The sequence below is a fragment of the Pezoporus wallicus genome, unplaced genomic scaffold (genome assembly GCF_028554395.1).
Source record: "Pezoporus wallicus isolate ANWC-B61680 ecotype Strahan unplaced genomic scaffold, APGP_CSIRO_Pwel_v1 contig_4166, whole genome shotgun sequence".
Classification (NCBI taxonomy): Eukaryota; Metazoa; Chordata; class Aves; order Psittaciformes; family Psittacidae; genus Pezoporus; species Pezoporus wallicus.
In genome coordinates this window covers 1,010,867-1,029,810 of record NW_026637685.1, presented here as the reverse complement: position 1 = coordinate 1,029,810, position 18,944 = coordinate 1,010,867, and the positions used below count along the sequence as shown (strand labels likewise).

Genomic DNA, 18,944 nt, shown 5'->3' with positions numbered 1-18,944 from the left:
TGAAGTCTCATTTATCATGCTTTGAAGCAACTAGAAGCTCTGGCAAGCGATAAGCTTCTCAAAAAAAGATTTGAGGTCTGAGGCAACTTTGCAACTCAGAAGAAGGCAAGAGATCCCCCCCTTGTGGTCTCCTGCATAAACAACGTTAACCACATTGTGAGTTCAGAAGCCTATAAAGAAGAGTTTTCTTTCATCAAATATTATGGGAAATTGCAAGTAATTCCATTCAGTAAATGGAGAGTTCTTCCTAGAAAGAATGAGAAGGAGATATTTTTCACTTTATTTTTATCTACATGGTATTTTCTTGCAGAAAAACCAGACAGATTTAGAATGCAGCGCTGTCTCCTGTATTCCCCCCCTTAAAAGAAAGTGGTGGGGAAAAAAGTTACAGAACAAAGTAGATGAACAGACCTAACAATGGAGGAGATGTTAGGTTTATATAGGCAAGTGCTATCTAGATGAACATATAAACTCCAGTTCCAAAATGCTCACACTTCGGTTTACACAATGCACATAATGATCTCTACCTTACCCTTACAGACCAATCTTACTCTTCAAAAGCCACAGAGGATATGTAGGAACCCATGCTCATCACTTCCCAAGTAATGAGATTAATAAGTCTGACACAAACATAAAAAGAAATTTTGTGCCTTTATTGGAATGGTGTTAGGCTTTAAATACACCAATTTTGATAACCTGATTATTTGGTTTAATTAGAAATGACACTACAGAACTGCAATACTGGTCCAAAAGTCTTGTCTTTACTTTTTTCTTTTTTTTTTTTTAAAGCAAGAAATAGTATGAAAATGCACCAAGTAATCAGAAAGCACTAGCAGGCATCGGTTAATCCAAGATACTAGCTTCTTAGTTCCAAAAGCACTCGCACTGTATGGAACCCAGGATTTAGACTGGTCATGATATGCAAGAACTAGTTGCATGAGTCATGACTTTTCTGTTTGTTTTTTTTCTTTTAATTTACTTTCAAGTTGGTCACTGGTAATTTTTTTTCCTCAAATATTACAGTTTAATTCATATTTTTCCTCAAAGTATAAAAAAGTATGAAATATAAACAAGCTCCTGCACTGCACCCATGAAAGGGTACAATGGAAGCATTAGAGAGCTGACTATCTACACACCATCAAATCCCATCAAATCTTGGATAGTTCATTAATATACAAAATATCAGGGCACAAAAAGAACTAAAATCCACTTTCTTTTTTGTTACGCACAGGTTCAAATAATCAATCTAAAGAAAAAACATGATCATTTTGGCTTTCCACTACATCCGCATGTTGAGACACTTAATAATCCTGCTTAATTGTGTTTGGTCTTTTTCTTATTGTCAAGTCATGTTTGTTATTTTAATACCAGCCATCAGACAAATAAGTAATCAGAAAGACTCCTCCTTCTCACCACCTCCCTACCCCGACCCCTCTGAGGTCAGTTTTAAGACATAACTCCAAACACAGGGTTGTGACGACAGATGCTAGGACCAATCTCTTCATAATCTTTTTTGGTATGGCATACTTGGTAGAATTCAGGCTGTAAAGGAAAGCAGAAAAAAAAAATTATCAATGGTACATCCACCTTATTTAACAACACTAACATTTATGCAGGAAAACAAACCTCCCAGAGATAACTTGGAAGTCCTGAAATTGATATTACATCATGCACGGCTAAACACCAACGCAACCACTGTACTTGGCCACAAAACTAAAAGGCACTATTTAACAACTCACACAAAGCTGTAATTCAGCTTTTCACATGCTCTTTCAAATCTTTACTGTTTAATGCAAAAACTTCAAAGGGTGCAGGGAGGGCGTATTTGCTACCTGAGGCCTATCAGAATGCCCCAGCTACGTTTCATGTAAAGTGAAAGAGATGAGAACTTCAAAAGCGATTGCTCGGTTTTATAACTTACTGTGGAAGCCAGCATTGATCCTCCAAACCAAACAGCGTATCTTTGCATATGGTGCGTGATGACTTGTACATCAATGGGCTTAGGCTATAAAAAGAAAAAAAAAAAACAAACCACCAAATAAAGGAACAAAGTAAATTTTGCGGTAAAAATTCCACCTTTAAAAAGGTGTACATTCCAAGTTTACTTTTCCCAAATTAGTATTTCCTTAAATGCTGGGTAAGTAAACTACAATTATAGCATTCGATTTTTTCTTGCACAACCCAGACTAAGAAATAGCTTTTGCTTATAAACTGCCATTTACTAACTTCATCAGGCATTAAGAGATCCTTGCATTCACACCAATTTTCTCCCAAGAGCTCCACTACAGTGCTCCTTTCCAATTATCCACATTCTATTTTCTGCTGAATTTCTTGAGGGACTGTATTTATGCAGTTGTAAGAACAGATCCATACTACTTAGCCCTTTCAAAAAAGCCTACTTTAGAAAGCTAATTTTTAAGGCTTATATCATTATTTTAGTTGCAGATTGAAAGTTTATCTAGGACTAATATTGTCAAAATCATACTTTTCAAAAGTGCAACACTCACTGAAGTTAACCCCTTCCCCTCCATATCCACACAAACCTTCATTCTTTACTTGTGCTTATCAAAAATGGCAGTGTATGTAAGTTTCAGAAAGTAGTAATTTGTTTGTTCCATTAAAACCTGCCAAAACCTGAGTGATTTGAAACAGTATCTAAAAATCATTTGTAGTACACCTACAAAATTCAAGACAGCAATTACCTGCAATGCCTAGTACTCTCAAGAAGGAAAAATCACAACAGTTTTCCTTATTTATATCCTGCTTCCTTACTACTAAGTGGTAAAAGTACAGTTAGAAGAACTGAGAATAACCTATGTGACTTGAACCAGCGAATTGTACATAACCGAAATTTCAGAGTTGTCTATATGGTATATAAGGAAGCTACAGTGAGGGTTTTAAGGATTGTCTGGCTCATCTCGCTAGATTACTACTAAAAAAAAAAAAAAAAAAAAAAAAAAAGAGAAAAATCATTTAAACTTTGCCTTAAAAGAAAGGACTACAAAAAAAACAAAAAACAAAAAACAAACTACAAAATAATCTCTGAATATCTTTTATGTATGCAGAGCCAACAGAAAAAAATGTGTAAGAGAGATCAGAGATCAGAAGTAGAAAGAATATAAATTAAGGATCCTGCAGTTTAGTGAAAACATGAAGTCATTTCACACAACAATTTAGGGTGGAAGGGACCTCACTATATGTCTAGTTCAGCCTCTTGCTCAAAGCAGAGTCAGCTGCAAGGTCAGAGGAAGTTATTCAGAGCTCTATCCAGCTGAATCTCAAAAGCCTCCGCGGATGGAGACTGAACTCTCTGGCCAGCGTGTTTCAGTGCCTGATTATGCCCACATAATTTTTTTTTTTCCTTTTATCCAAGCTGCGCCTATTTTGTTTCAATTTATACCTGTTGTCTCCAAGCATATAAAAAAGCTGGGGAGTGAGCAACTGCTTTTACATAACAGGCATAAGACCCATCCCTCCATTATGTGCGACTGATTCAGTTCAACTATAAGGGTCAAGCAGCACAACCTCATACCTGGGGAAATAAATACAGTAGCTTTCTACAATTACAGGTTTATAGAAATACCTTCCAATAGCAGTCTAGAATATCTGAATCTCTGAAAAGCTTCTGTAAAAACTTTAAATGAAAATAAAGACATTTTAGCAAACAAGGACATATTTGCATTATGTTATTGTCTCATTTTCCATGGAAACAAGGGAGAGAAAGATGTTTGTTAACAAACAAAAAAAACAACATTAGCTTCAAGAACTAACCTTCAGTCTGCCACCACTAAGTTCTTCACTAAGTTTCAGTCTCGCATCAACAGTTCTTTTCAAGTCTCGCTGTAAACGACGACCAAAGTCCCTGAACATGGTTGAGCCTCCGGAGAGGACAATATTCTGTTTTGAGTAACAAAAATTATTAACCGCTTCTGAAAACATAAGCCTCCAACTTTATCCAGTTCTTAAATTCTCAATATCTAAATATAGTTTTTAAAACTACAGTTAGCAGGTATGCTTTTAAGTTTTCAATTGTCTAACACTTGAGCATAAGAGAATATAAATTCACAAAGAGTGTGTCACATTAAAATTGGCTGTGCTTTAAAATCCATTTGTATCTTAGTACACCTCACTTCTTTCGCTCAGTTTTGTTTCCCTTATTTAAGTAAGAGTTTGAGCAACGAAACATCACATTCTGAAAAAGTGTAGGTGGACAACATGAAGCCTTCTGCGTATCTAATTTCTAGACTAATTCCTAGAGAAAACTGTTAATTTTATTGGGGTTTTTTAACTAGAATTTAAAATACATTTTTAATTATAAAGCACAATCTTTCTAAAATGAGTATAAAAAAATTCATTATAGCTACTGACCTTATACAGAGGACGTCTAACATCAATGGGACAATTCTGAATAACTTCATCTACTACTTCTGAGATTGGTTGCGTAAAGTCAGGATTAGCAAACTACAATTAAGAATACAATCAAGACAAGTCAGTATGTAGGACCACATATTGCACAGGAAAGGGAGTAAGGAGAAAAAGGGAAGAATCATCCTATTATAACAGAGATGTCATGAAAACTAATAAAGTTATGTTGGCTAATTTTGCTGCCATTTATAAAAGGTTTAGAAAGAATACTAAACCTAAAGTATCTGTTTTGCCAGCTATTTTTTCAGATAGCTTTTTCTAACAAGCAAAATAGCATAACATGAAAAAAAGCTGTAACACGAGAACGTAGAGGGACTAGGGCAGCAGGAGAAGGCTTTATTCCCCTTAAATTTTTCCCAGCGCTCGAAGAGAGACTAAGGGTATAAAGGCAAGATGACAGAATATTTAGAAACTTGACTTTTCAGGCAGATAAGGAAACTGTACAACATGGTAAGACCTGGGAATGCTACTGAAAATTGCAATAAAAAAGTACGGAGATAATAATTCATTTGTTAAAAGTTTCAAATATAGTGCTTTGTTTGGGCATCAACCTGAATTTTATAAAGGTTAATAGCAATCAGGAATCAAAGACACGTTGACTTACAACAAAACTGGTATCTATTTACAAGTAAGGAGAAATATAAGTTGGGATAACCATTTCTTCACAAGTTTGCAAATATTATTTATATGCTATCATCTAAAATGCACCTAAACCAAAGAGCAAACAATTCAAAACAACTTACCTCAGGATGGAAGAAAATCTCTGGCCCCAGGAATCTCTCATAGCCAACATCAATGGTAAATTCTTTCTTTGAGATAGCATTAATTCCAGTATACTGTTTAATCCACTTTGTACCATCTGTGTCATACTTGTTAAATTCTTTTACTAAGTCAGGACAAACATAACTAAAGCGTTCCTGAAAATTAAAAATGTATAGTTAGAAGCATCTTCTCATCTAGTATAGCAGAGAAGACTGCATGAACTTTTAAAAAGTGTAGTAATTTAAACTTTCAGGAACAAGAGTTTTAAACTGGCAGATACAGAACAGGACTTAAAAATGGCTGATCTGACATTTACTGTATATAGTTAGATAATGGCTCTGCTACTAAAAATCATTTCTGTGCAACACTGAAAGCAGCACATAGGCTAAATTATTTCTCTTCTATTTTTCCTCTGCACTTCTATGATGGTGAGAAATGAGTTCTAAAGTATATTGAAGTATTGCCATAGAAACAAGGTTTAAGTGTACTTTAAGCTAAATGTCTTTCAGAATAGCTTTGTACTACAAAAAAGAACATAACATTCAGAAAGAAGAAAAAGTAATTAAAGCTCTTTACATTAGATATCCCACTAAGAACATTTCCTACTGAATAGTACAGTAACAATAAAGGAGGGGAGGAGAAAGGAGACTACAAGTGAAGAGTGAAATTCTAGGCCAAACCGATCATAAACCAACCGATATCTCAAGTTTAAGGCATTTCAGGTTATTATATTAGACATTTTTATACTACTTAGAAACCAAGCACCATTACTTGGAGGGACAAGGATTTTGAGACAACATTGTGTTTTAAATATAGATATCAAGCTCTGATTTAATATAACCTTAATGTCTGCAAAGTTCACGTTACCTTCACTGCTTTAGCTGTTTCCAAGGATTGTTCAGGAGGAATTCCTACTTCTCGCTCCCTCAGCAACTGCTGGATGAAGTACGTTATATCTCGCCCGGCAATTGGAATGTGTTTGATACAGCTGCCAATCACGTATCCTTCAGCCTATAAATAAAATTAATTGGGAGAAAGATACTGACAAGAACTCCTTTCAACAAAACTTAGGAGAGGGAAAGACAGACATGGAGTCTAAACTCCTATTAACTACCTGCAATTGTTGAGATTGAAGCCCTTTAAGACTGGTTCATTTAATTACTAGAAATCCAGTTCTTCAGTAGCATTACTTTACATGTTAACATGTTTCACTTTGTATTGGTTCATAACTCTTACAAGGTTAAGAGGAACAGAACGGTCACTAGTACATAAGGCAAACAAACAGCTATACTCGCTATTCCTTGGCCCTTATTTTCTCTTCAAAATGAGGTTACTCTTACCAAAAAGGTCAAATAACCTTGTATCATGAAATATTATTTTAGAATAAATGATGTGGCTCTGTAGTCACAGCCACTGACGTAAGACTTTACAATCCACATGAACCAAAATTAATTTTCTGAAAGCAGGGAGAAAATGCATCATTTCAGCATATTAACTGAGACTGCTTAGAACATGAGACTGGCCCATACTCATCCATCAGTCTACACTTGTAAGTCACACACACCATGAGGACCAGCTTTGGGGCATTAAAAATATCTGATCTAAATACAGAAACCGAAAGGGTTCAAGACTGGCCTTCAACCTTGCCCGATGTGCGATGTCCAAACAGATGAATCTAGGTATCACACCAACACTAAATGCTCAAAGTTTCCTATATACATCTTACATCCATAGAATCACAGACTGGTTTGGTTGGAGAGGACCTTAAAGATCATCTAGTTCCAACTAATTCACATCAAGAGCTCTTTCTAACTTAAAAATAATGTCACAAAAAAGTGTATTGCAGCTTTGCTACAGAAAGAAGTGTCTGTTAGCTCCTCTTACATATTTCATTGTAAAAGTGATGTATTACTGTCAGTTTGTTCAATATGTTTAAAAAAAAATCCAGAAATTAAGCACATGTCACTCTGCAAAGGTGCTTAATGATTCAAGTGATACAGAATACCTACTCTTATTTCAATTAAAACAAACCCAGACACAAATCAGAAGTTCAGCTGTTCTAAACAGCAATCTGAAATAAGTCCAATTAAAAAACTTTACATACACAAGGTTTGAAATGTCAGTTGTTTCCTACATCTTATTAAAAATATGACAACTTGGGTGAACAATCTAAGCAAAGATTTAACCACCATATTCCACCAAGATTAATAAGAAATTGCTACATCACAACAAATGTTCTATCACCACCAATGCCACTATTTGGTATAATAAAATCATTTTTTAAAAAAATCAAAGTTACTGTGACATGATAAAGCTTCGCACAGATTTTAATCCTGAAAAATGTAATCTAATTCATTTTGAAAAGAAAGATGCATCTGGTGTGTACACATGCATTTAACTTCCAAGGAAAGATGGGCAGAGACATACTGCCAGCCACCGAAATACACAACTCTATTAAATAATTATAGCATTTCAAGTATGTAGCTTTGTAAAAGGAAATGCATACCTACAGCAAAACCAATAACTTTAGAGTTAGGAAACTGCAGCTGCAAATGTTGATTATTTACTAAAATATTATTTGATCTAACTAGGTTTTGCATTTAGTAACTTGATATACTGGAAGAGATACTCACTAATTAACCTTAGGGGTTGGGTTTTAACCAGTCAGGTAGGAACTTTTTTCTTTTTGTTTGTATCCCTGATGCATGACAGCATACTACTAAACACTGGTCAACAGATGGAGAAAAACTGTAAACAATACTGCCCTGACACATTTTTGTATTGTTTTCATTTATATACGATTTGACTGAATTAAAAATGTTTCCAAACTCTTATCTTAAAGATCATATTCACTCCTACCAGCAAAACAAACTGGAAATGTGATAAAGCAATACCAATTTCATTGATTACTTAGCACAGCCTTGGCAAATCACCTCTTAAAATTAAGTAATTGAAAGACAATATGGCCTGACAAACTCAGGGTGCAGAGTTCTTCAAGAGTTTCTGCACTACAAAATAAGCAAAACCCCACACCCCTAGAAATCATCTTACATTTCTTAAGATTCTTTGCTATACTTCGTTTTGTGTAGGTGTAAACTTCAGAAGTTACAGGACAAACTGCTCCCCCCTGAATTTTTCTATGGTTTTAATGTATACTTACCACAGGAATAACATGAGTGACGCCATCACCACTGTCTATAACTGTGCCAGTCAGTGTTCGTTCTCCTACTTGTCTTGACGTCCAAGATGCAGCTAAGGCAAGCACAGCCTTGTAATAGGTCACACACACACAAAAAGAACCTTATTAAAAGCACTGCATTGCAGATCCCACCTCTCACTACCCCTCCCAGCAATACCCAGACTGACACCTCATGGCAATTTACAGCATAGAAATTGATTTAATAATATGTGTACACAATAGCTTACAACAAAGGCCACATACATGTAGCTTCTGACTCCTGTCTGATGCTTTTTTAGCCACATTCAAGTATCTATTTTGCTGCTTCATACTGAAAGGGATTCAAATCTTGGCCTAATACCATTATTATGATGTGGCATGTTGGGGTTGCTTGTTGGGTTTTGATTTTGGGGGGTTTTTTGGGTTGTTTTTTTTTTATTTATGATGCAACAGATATTATACTTTACTACTTAAGATGCTTTCTTCTATACAGTATATACAAAAGAACAGTGCCTAGCTAACAGACCACAGAATCAACACATCACACATGTAGTGGTGAAACAGCTAACTAGAAGTACGTAAAAGTATCCCAAATACCACTCATAGCAAAATTAGCTGTAGTTTGAAGACAAATACTGTAGCTCTGTCAACAGCCTTGCCCTTACCTGAACAGCAATATATAGCCCTGGAACATTAAAAGACTCAAACATGATTTCAGCAGTATATTCTCTGTTTTCTGGAGTATTTAATGGAGGCTCAGTCTGTGAGAGAAAAGAGAGAAAAAAAGTTTTACTTACATTCAACTCAAACCACCCAACTTTAATAAAAAAAAAAAAAAAAGTCACCAAATCCTAAGTTTGAAAGAAAGATGAGTCATTCCATAACAATAGCATGTAAAAATAGTCATGTGCAAAGGGTGCTTTTAAAGGCAAATAGTGCAATTAAGACAACCTAGAAACTCCTCTGACAATAACAGAATTTATGTAAATTACATTCCAAAAACATGATGATTTCAGAAAGAACAGGAAAACAGAAGTGCAATAGGAAGATTATAGTAATTACTGCTTAGGAGTCTACATTGAAGGCCCCCTTTGTGAGTTGGTTAGCTCATTACAACTTTTCACTTCACTTGAAAGAATCAAGGACCATCAATCTAAATATATCAAAGGATACAGTTTAGCATACTTCAAGAATGACAATTACTTTAAAAATTTCTCTGATTCATTAAAGAAAAAAAGCTGGTTTTCTTCACAAGGCAACCACTAAAACAAGTTGGCATGATCAACTGTGGAAACGTACTCAATTGAGAAAAGGTAGCAACAACATACAATACGCTGTGATAGCATGCTATAATTTTCATTAAAATAGCAAACATACTTAAGTCACTTGTCTGAAAGAGCAATTTGGATAGTGCTACAGAATATTTGAGGAAAAAAAAAAAAGTATCACTCTTCCATTACATGAACTAGGAGGGTAAAAAGAGGAGGTAGCCAGCCTCTTCACAAAGGTGACAGGACAAGGGGACATGGAGACAAACAGCAATGTGGGAAATCTTAAATAGGTAGGAAAATATTAATGTGGGAAATCTTAAATAGGAGGAAAAAAGGTAACATGAGGGTAGTCAAATATCAGAAAAGGCAACCCTGAGTTGTTATGGCATCTTGGTCCTTGGAAATATTCAAAGCCTGGTTGGACCTAATTACACCTGCTTCAAGAAGACTGTTGCTTAGATGTTCCTTAACAAGTATGGTCAACACCTCTTATTCCAAACTTGCTCTATAAACATTACACTAAAACAGACTGACTATTTCAATGGCTTTAAATATAATTCTGAGGAATAGCAGATGCTGCAGAATAACACTGACATTAATTCAGCTCTCATCTGCCTGAACACAACAATCAAACCTTCTGATTTAAGGAAAAACAAAAAAAAAAGGACAAAATTTGACTCTCAAGACACATCATCCAAGTGGCAACATTGCAAAACCAAAGTAATTACAATTTACATCTAAAGTCAAAACATATGAGTACTTTTTTGCTTTAAAAATGTACACTTAATCATTGAACTCAGTGGATAAATGATAAAAAGAAGTCATGAAGCAGAGAACAGGAAAAAGTTTGCAGTTCAGACACTGACATCTTTAGAAAATTAGAGAACCTGGATGGGATAAGCCAGGTCAGGCAAGTTCCAGATAATTTATATATTTACTTTGCTTTTCAAGATAAGCATGTTCTTATTTAAGAATTATTACGTAATTCAGCACAAATTACTTACTAATTATATGCAATTTCATAAGTAGCACATAATTTTACCTACCAAAAGAAAATAATGATCCTCAGGTTCTGCTCTTAGATACTTAAAGATTACTTGCTCCATAAACCTCTCCATCAAGTCCCAGTCTTCAACTATACCATGGCGGATGGGCCACTGTTGCAGAAGAATATCAAAATAAAATTGGAAAAAAAATGAAAATAAAAAAAGAAAAAATAAACAGTGTTTTCAACTCCAGTAGAAGCATATGATCTACATATGCAAGAAACCTTGCATTATGTTTTCCCTGTTCCAATCTGACACCTATTCGAAATTCAGATTCCAACCTTGAACAGGAGAGACAATAAATCAAGCTCTAAGTACAACAGAATGGAGGCACTAGGATAAACCAAAAATTCCCCCTAACCCAGCATTCTGACTTTGACATTGCTGACAGAAGATGCCAGGGAACATGAAAGAATATGATATTTCCGCTTAACACTCTCCCAGCCTCCCTTCACTTCAATAGAAACAGATAACCATATACTGTTTTGCAAATTCCCACAGGCTCCTGAAGGCCAACAAAACTAATACCAAGCCTTACTTGCCATTAAAACAGAATTAAAAAGAAAGTAAGATTAAATTTAACCAAAAGTATTCTTAAGCTGCTGCATACAGTGTAGCTACTGCTTCCTAAAGAGAACTGGAAAATCATTTTAAACATTTCTCTTAATACCTTGGTTGCGTAAGTTGGTTTTTCTATTGCTTCATCCCCGATAAAGAAGTCTAAATCATCAACACCTTTCAAAACCCTCCTTTGTGCTTGGTCGACCACTTTTGCCGATTCTTTGATAGCAATACCTTTAACAGAGAACACAGACGATACTGGAGATCATATATCCTGCGCTAAAAAAAGAAAACCTCAACATTCAAAAACAGTTACACACTGTAATTGTATTTATCCTTTGTTTCAGGCACAAGCACAGAAAAGCTAAAGTAAACACAGGTAATTTGAATTCCAATCATAAGAAAACACAGTTAAGATTTCTAAAGTAAAACAATTACAGACCTAAATGCAGATTTAATTGTTAAGACACTCAATGTGTATTATCTCCCTGACTGCATGAAAAGAATCCCTAAGATACAATAACCCTACAGATTTCATTTTATTAAAAAAGTGTGCTAATTTTCAGCACACTCTGCTAATAACGATAATGTTTTAAAAAAAAGGGACGAATTTGTATAAATTGTATAAACAACAAGAAAGAAAACATGTTGCCATTATGTAAACGGATGTTTTGCTTCATTTGCACCAATTCGATTTCTGGACATACTATGAAACTGAGATATGGCACACAAAAGGGACTGACTAGCAACTAAATAAAAAATATACAAAAGAAGGCAGGAAGACACAAGCAGGAAAGCAACGTAAGACAGAAAATGAGTATTGGGCAGAAATAAAAGGAGTATTTTAAAAGAACAGAAACTTGTACGATTACCTGATGTACCTATAGGTACTTTGAAACAGATTTTCATAAAGTCTATGTTTAATTTCTCCCTTTAAATCCTACTTTTATCATTAAGAATAGGATGCAGAATTTCATTTAAGACAGATTATCTCCCTCTTTTCAGGAAATAAATGGCAAAAGTTAAGAACATGCATTGTGGCAATTTATTCCTTCCAGGGTAATTACTCATTAAAAAAAAAATAAAGGATTATCAAAAAAATACTCGCTAAGATAAACATAGGATGCTGGAAAGATGAACTGGTGATTAGATACCACAGGAACATGGATGTTCCCTTTCCTCAACTTTTACATCAGCTCCTAGCTACCAAGGTTACAGTGCCAGCAACGTTTGCTCTATTTTTTTAAAGTCTTACTACTAATTGTCCTTAAACACAATCCTTCACGCAAATGAGGAAATTCATATATATAAGAAGCATTAATATTGTTCTCAATTATTCAAAGGTTGTGATCCAAAAGCTCTTTCAAAGGCAGAATTATTTTGCTAATTCTCACCTCCAGCAGGAATTTGTTTGCTCTCAAATTTAAAAACCTTATGAAAACAGTTGCTGCAGCCTCAAGCCCACCAGGCACAGGGCGGCATAGCTACAGCATTTGGAAATCAATAGCATACTAGGGTAAAGCACTGTTAGTTTACTGATGCTCCCCATCTGTCTCTCTTCTCTTCCCATAAAAAGCAACAAAAGCAGAGCTGGGCAGCCAAAGGAACTAAAAACGTTGAAAGTTGTGAAAGGCTGAACAGGATAAAGCAGAAGACATTATTTTGAGCTCTTCAGGAAGAAAACTGAATCATACTGTAACTTCTGAAGCAGCTTGCAAGAGAGCAGAGAGGAAGCAAAAGGCTGAAGGAAGCCAAATATCATGGCCGAGGGGGAGGAGGGAGGGAGGGTGCAGATAGGAAGTAGAAGTTAAAATTGTGGGGAAGGAGATGTCACAAGGCCAGTGTTTGCTGCAAGTCAAAAGAAGAATCTTGTCAAATATTTTTCAGGTCATCATTACAGAGCTTGCAAGCTTTGGGGAAGTTTTTCTGTCCAAATACATGTTATCTTCAAGAACTTTCAAGTAAAATGCCATCGCTCACCACAGGATTATAGAAACTTTCAAGTCAAACTGTTTTCACCCTGTTACTAGACTAAAACAAGATGGGAGCTCTCAGTATTTTTCTGACCTTGAGGCTAGCCTGTTCAATCCTGGTTTTTAAAGTCAGAAATGAGAAGGAAACAACTTGAATCAAGAATCATATCCTGAAAACACAAACAGAAAAACAAATATTGCTGAAATCAGAGCTAGGCTACTGCAGTGCCTGAAGGTGGGCAGCACTCCAGCGGTGTACCAGAAGTTCTGCCTTTGGTTTGCTTGGCACAAGACTTAAGAGCTTTAAGAAAAAAAGACTACTTACATCAAATCAATTTCAGTTGTTTAACCACTACTCAGGTACATTTTTTTTCTTTTAAAGGTAAAGGGCCACTAACACGTAAACCAGCACAGATGACAGATCAAAAGAACTACAGGGTAACGGAAAGAAGTTGACTCCTATTTTAACATACAGCAGGAAAAAAAGGATTAAGTGAATAAAAATTGAGCAAAATTAACAACCTGCTACAATCTAAAAAGCAGTAAGGGAAGAAAGCAGTGAACCCAAGTTTCTTCAAAAAAAAAAAACAAAAAAACCCACACCTTGGCCTAAAATATTCTCATTTACTTCAATTTCCAAGCAAGCATTTATCATCACTAGAGAAGCATATTCAGAATTAAATCATGAACATAAGGAGGTAAGAATTTGTTAAGAGCAGGAGTGAGATAAGCAGCAAGTGAACAAAGTTGAAGGAATGCTGCTCAAACCTGTTTAACAGAAAACATTTTTTAAAGAACCAAATTGTTAAAATGCAACCACCTTTCCTGGAAGTCAAAGGAGAAACCAAACCATGTTTCTACTGGGGATAATACTAAGGAAATTAAAGACACCAAAGCGATTTGAAAAGACCAATTTTTCTTTTTTTTTTGTAATTCTACTTTGAAACTAGGTACTGCTATCCTCCATTTTCATTTCTCCAGTGTGGATTATACCAGTGCTATTTTATTTCGAGGCAGAAGATTAATGCAAACTCTTGCAGTTAATGTAATTATCTAACTTGTATTACAGCACAAATGAGAAAAATGTCTTTTACATTAAGAGAACTGCAGTCAAGGACCATTTCAGCTGTAGGAGCCTCTAATGCAGAGCATTTTTTTAAAATACACCACACCGTATCAAAAAGCTGTCCAAAAATCTCATTGACCCCTTTCTCTTGGACTCCAATAGCATCCCTATTGTACAAGTTTCTCTGTTTAATGATGTAGCCGGTCATTTTATTCCCAGAATTTGTTTAAAGAGTCATCATATCTCTTTTTTTTTTTGGAACAAGAAAGTGATTTCAAATGAAATAAACCAAACTTGAAGATGCAGAAAGAGTAAGGAAACTATATGAAATTTAGTAATCATTTGTCCATTTTTAATTTAAAGACTGCTATGAAGTTTATGAAGCAACGTACATTTTTTTCCAATGGCTCAGTAACTTTTTTAATCTAATGTTAAAACTTGGTTTTGTATGAAAAACAAAGCTGCAGAGTATATTTGCTATGCCACTGAGATAAAATCAAATGAAGTTCATCTGGAAACCGAAACAAATTAAGAACAATGTATTAAAAGATAATTCGGAAGAGATTGAAAGAATTCTCCCATTTGTATGAAAATCGGAGAACACATTAAGGGAATTAACTTCAGTTTCAATGACAATCGCTTTTTGAAGCATGTTTTCCAGAAAAATTAACACAGATCCTCAACTGCCCAGTTCTATTTCACAGTGACTACGCTGAAGCAGTATTAGTTCTAGCTCTTTTCCTGTTGCATTTACAAGGAAAACTGGGTGTACTAATTATTCCTTTTTACCAGGATGTAATATATGATTACTTTGGCACAGATGAATAATGACAAAATGCCAAATGGTGTAGGAGGTCAAAAGGTGAAGCTTTTCTAAACAAAGCTGATAGAGTTCCACTTTCTAGAGTAGAAACATATCACTTCAAGGAGGAGAAACAGTTCAAAAGACAGGGAGAAAATAAATAAGCAATTTTACAGGGTGGGGAGAAATGTTCACTTGTTCTATTTGCAAGACAGTATATTAACAGAGCTGGAACACTGAAAAATCTTTGTCAAGTATAACATCTTAAACCCTGAAGATATTAAACTATACATTTGAAAAATATTTTTTCTAGTTATAATCAACTGAACTTCTACCTGATAATCCATGAACAGGGGAAGAGCCTTCTGAGAAGTAAATATAGCCATCTTACTATATTTTAATATTATTTCAGTTTCCAAAAAATTAATTTCATTTCATATATACTATTTTAATGAATGTATCTTTCTAAACTGAGTATCCATAGCAAAACAGAACAGAGCCATGCTATTACCCTGTGGCATCACTAAGAGGTCTTTTCAAGTTGCTCATTTTTAACTGTCTTCTTTTTTCTTTAACGTAGCAACCCACAGAAACTCTAAGTAACTTCAGCATTCATACACAAGTAACAAATACTTACATGAAGGAATAATGAACTGGGGTTCAGTATTACCGGCATATCCGAGCTTTGTATACCTATGGAGGCAAAAAAAGTTAGGTTTATTATTCAATACAACAAATACCAAAGATACCTTCAATACCTTCCTTTCTTAACAAATACACCCTTCTTCCCATACCAGAAAGACCCACTGACTTTCAAACTTTCTGTTTTTCTTTTTTAAAAGGTAAAACAATGCTCCCTACCACAAGTCAAGCATCCATGTTTTTACTCTAGTAAAATTTCATTATGGAACAGAAAGTATGCAATTCATTTTGTCAGTCATTAGAAGAATAATTTAGAGTCAAAGTAGGTCTTCCCTGCTCAGTAGTTGGCATTTCTACAGAAATATTTTCATGTAATAAGTGTCAGTGGAGGAAGTGTTTTTGCAAGTGCTAACTATAGCCCACAGACTGCCAGCTGGGCACGGGGCAGGGCTGGCCATCATTCTTCACAAGCATTTCCCAAGATGCCCTATTGTAGGACAGCTGATAATGACAGTGGTAACAAAAGAAACTGCATTTAAGAAATGGAAAACAGCTTTGAAAATGTGTTTAATAAGACTAAGGAAAGTAAAAAGGAAAAGAACTACAAACCTTCACTCACTCGATTTCCAGAACATGCTACAGATAGATATATCGTTTTCATTGTTACAAAGAAATTACATTGCAATCATGAGAAATAACCACGAACTCAAGGTACCAAAACTATCCTGCTGCTAGACAGTTAACAGCAGCATATGCAAATTCTAAAACACACAGAACAAAATGCATACTAAATTCAAGAACACAGCCTACGCACAAGTTTTCAACACAGACATGACAAAGTTCTCATTTTATTTACAGAGACAGCTGTACTAACTAAATTAGCACCATCAGCAAAAGCATGAGACACTGTAGTAACACCTCTACAGCTTTCAGCATTCTGACATAAACCTGGAAGACCTTAGGCAGTATAAGGCAGTTTTAACTTCCAGAATCCATACATTTATTTCAGCAACACAGCAAAACACCAGGCAACAAGTACAGTAAGAGGCTGGTTCTTAAAAGCCAGAAGAGGAACGCTGCTGCAGTAGGCCTTGCAGTGATGCCACTGATGCAAGCTCACAACTCTCTCCCGTGCGCACTAACACCTACACAATTTCTGTTGCTGACATTAACTGCACACATTACTGCTGGGCCAAGAGAAACCTATCCTCAGAAGGAAGGTATACTTCTCTCTGAATAACAAAGTAGTTTAAAGCTGCAAACCTGTTATTGTCTGTCATACACTATTAACAATCCAGAGTAACCATTCAAAAAAACTTCCTATTGATCAACAGAAACGTTTACTGAAAAAGAAAACATCACCAGCTACTCATCACTCAGTATTTCAAATAAAACGAAAGCTAAACTGTTGCAGGTAGCAGGCTGCTCAGCTGCTTGTGGTATGGGAGACTGCCCAGTGCACACACAGAGCCAGCAGACTGAAAGAAAAACAGTTAAATGAAAGATGCATTTTACATAAAAAGACCATATTCGGACATAAAATCAGCGTATCTAAAAATACCATGGCCCATTCAGCAAGAAGTCTCCTGACTCATTAAAAAAAACAAACAAACAAAAAAAAACCCTCATACTTTTAGGCTTCCCAAAAAGAAAAAAGAAAAACTAAGGAAAAAGCCTGTATGGCTTCTGGTCTCTGAATATTAAAGTATCATATCAGCAAGTCTCCAATGTAGTCTCCAACACAATGCTTCACAACCCCAGTGTACCAAGATTTCGTTGCCCCACTCTCCTTCCACTTCAGGAATTACTCTTGCCCATCGGTTAGGGAAGGGACCTGCTACTCCCTCCTGTGCCTCAGACCTGGCTACCAGCTCCATGCTTGCAGGCAGAGCCAGCCTTTTGCAGCAGTCATAGGGTGACTGGTACTATGGGGTTCTGGACAATAGCTAGGACTGCCAGGGCCTACAGTAGTACCCATAATAAATAGTAAACTTGATTTTCATAACACAGAGACTCTTGTATCTATGTTTAAAAATGTGACAGGCAAGACAAAAAAAGGCAAGCTAAAAAATGAAGAGAAGTTGATAACAATCTTCAGTTGTCCAAATACACAACAGTAGGATGTTTTTTAAATTAACTTTTGCAAAGATGAGGCTTTATTCAGACTGATCAGATCTACTCTGTCACCTGAAATAAATCTTTAAATCACATGAAAGAAAGAATATCATGAACAAGCTAGATTTCACAAGTATACATGCAGTCTCCACAAACAGTTCATACAGGGCAAAGTATGTCTGACTAATGTATGATTCATGGGGGAATGAGGCACACCCTGCCTTCATCAGAGCAGCAATCACTGCCACTACAGAAGAAAAAAATCCTGATATTAAAGATACTATAAGGCAGTACCAATACTGCATCACAGTTTTCCAGTAAATCACAGCTTGTCTTGCCTGGTACACAGCACCGAAGAGTGGAAGGAGGGACAGGCAGACACATGTCATTTAATGAGACATGAACTCAGCTTTCCCATACTGAATTTGGGGCACTCAGCAATAGAGAGCAAAGCGCTGCACACGAGTATAGAAGTATAAGCAGATTTCTATTAAAATCTCTAACACAAAATCCCAAAAGTGAAAACCTGAATTCAATCTTGATCATTCACGTTTTCCTTTATTTCTCCACGTTCAGCTACCTAAAGTGTTTCTGTAAGCCTATTTGCTCATTTAAGCTGAAAAGAAAGAGGGGAGAGGAAAAAAAAAAAAACTAAAACACCAAATATGGCAAAAGATTTTGTTGGATAATCATAACCTTCAGATCTACTTTAGCAGATAAACCACAAAGTATCCAAAAGCAGTCCACAAAATCTTGATATACATGTACATACAGGTATATAGAGAACCATATACACACACACCTACCAAAATACATACATAGGGTGCTGATATTCCCCAGTAACTTCTCTGCAACATCTTCTCCAAAAGGCAGTGGGGTCTCACACATCATTCTCTGGCCTATGCAGATATAATGATATGACAACCAAAATATGGTGGGGTTTGTTTTTTTTGGTAGGGGACATTCATACCACAAATGGAGTAGGGGTAGCAACTAACGAAGGTTCCTTCTAAGTTAACTCTACTAATCCACATCTCAATTATCAGTGGAGAAATATTTCTAGAGTAACATCCACCTCAAATTCATGCCCTGAAATTGCAAAG

At 35.7% G+C, this 18,944-nt stretch overlaps 1 protein-coding gene across 1 annotated transcript in view; it reads right to left on the bottom strand.

The window, feature by feature from the left end:
* Positions 1-632: 632 nt before the first annotated feature.
* ACTR3 (actin related protein 3) overlaps positions 633-18,944 on the bottom strand; it is a 32,452-nt gene continuing 14,140 nt past the window's right edge. The window contains exons 2-12 of the mRNA XM_057407210.1: positions 15,722-15,777; positions 11,353-11,477; positions 10,683-10,793; positions 9,031-9,126; positions 8,348-8,455; positions 6,055-6,198; positions 5,169-5,342; positions 4,369-4,461; positions 3,772-3,897; positions 1,922-2,005; positions 633-1,542 (exon numbers count right to left, since the gene is read on the bottom strand). Of these exons, the coding sequence (XP_057263193.1) occupies positions 1,447-1,542; positions 1,922-2,005; positions 3,772-3,897; positions 4,369-4,461; positions 5,169-5,342; positions 6,055-6,198; positions 8,348-8,455; positions 9,031-9,126; positions 10,683-10,793; positions 11,353-11,477; positions 15,722-15,777 (1,213 nt within the window). The 3' untranslated portion in view covers positions 633-1,446. The remainder of the gene's footprint in view (positions 1,543-1,921; positions 2,006-3,771; positions 3,898-4,368; positions 4,462-5,168; positions 5,343-6,054; positions 6,199-8,347; positions 8,456-9,030; positions 9,127-10,682; positions 10,794-11,352; positions 11,478-15,721; positions 15,778-18,944) is intronic.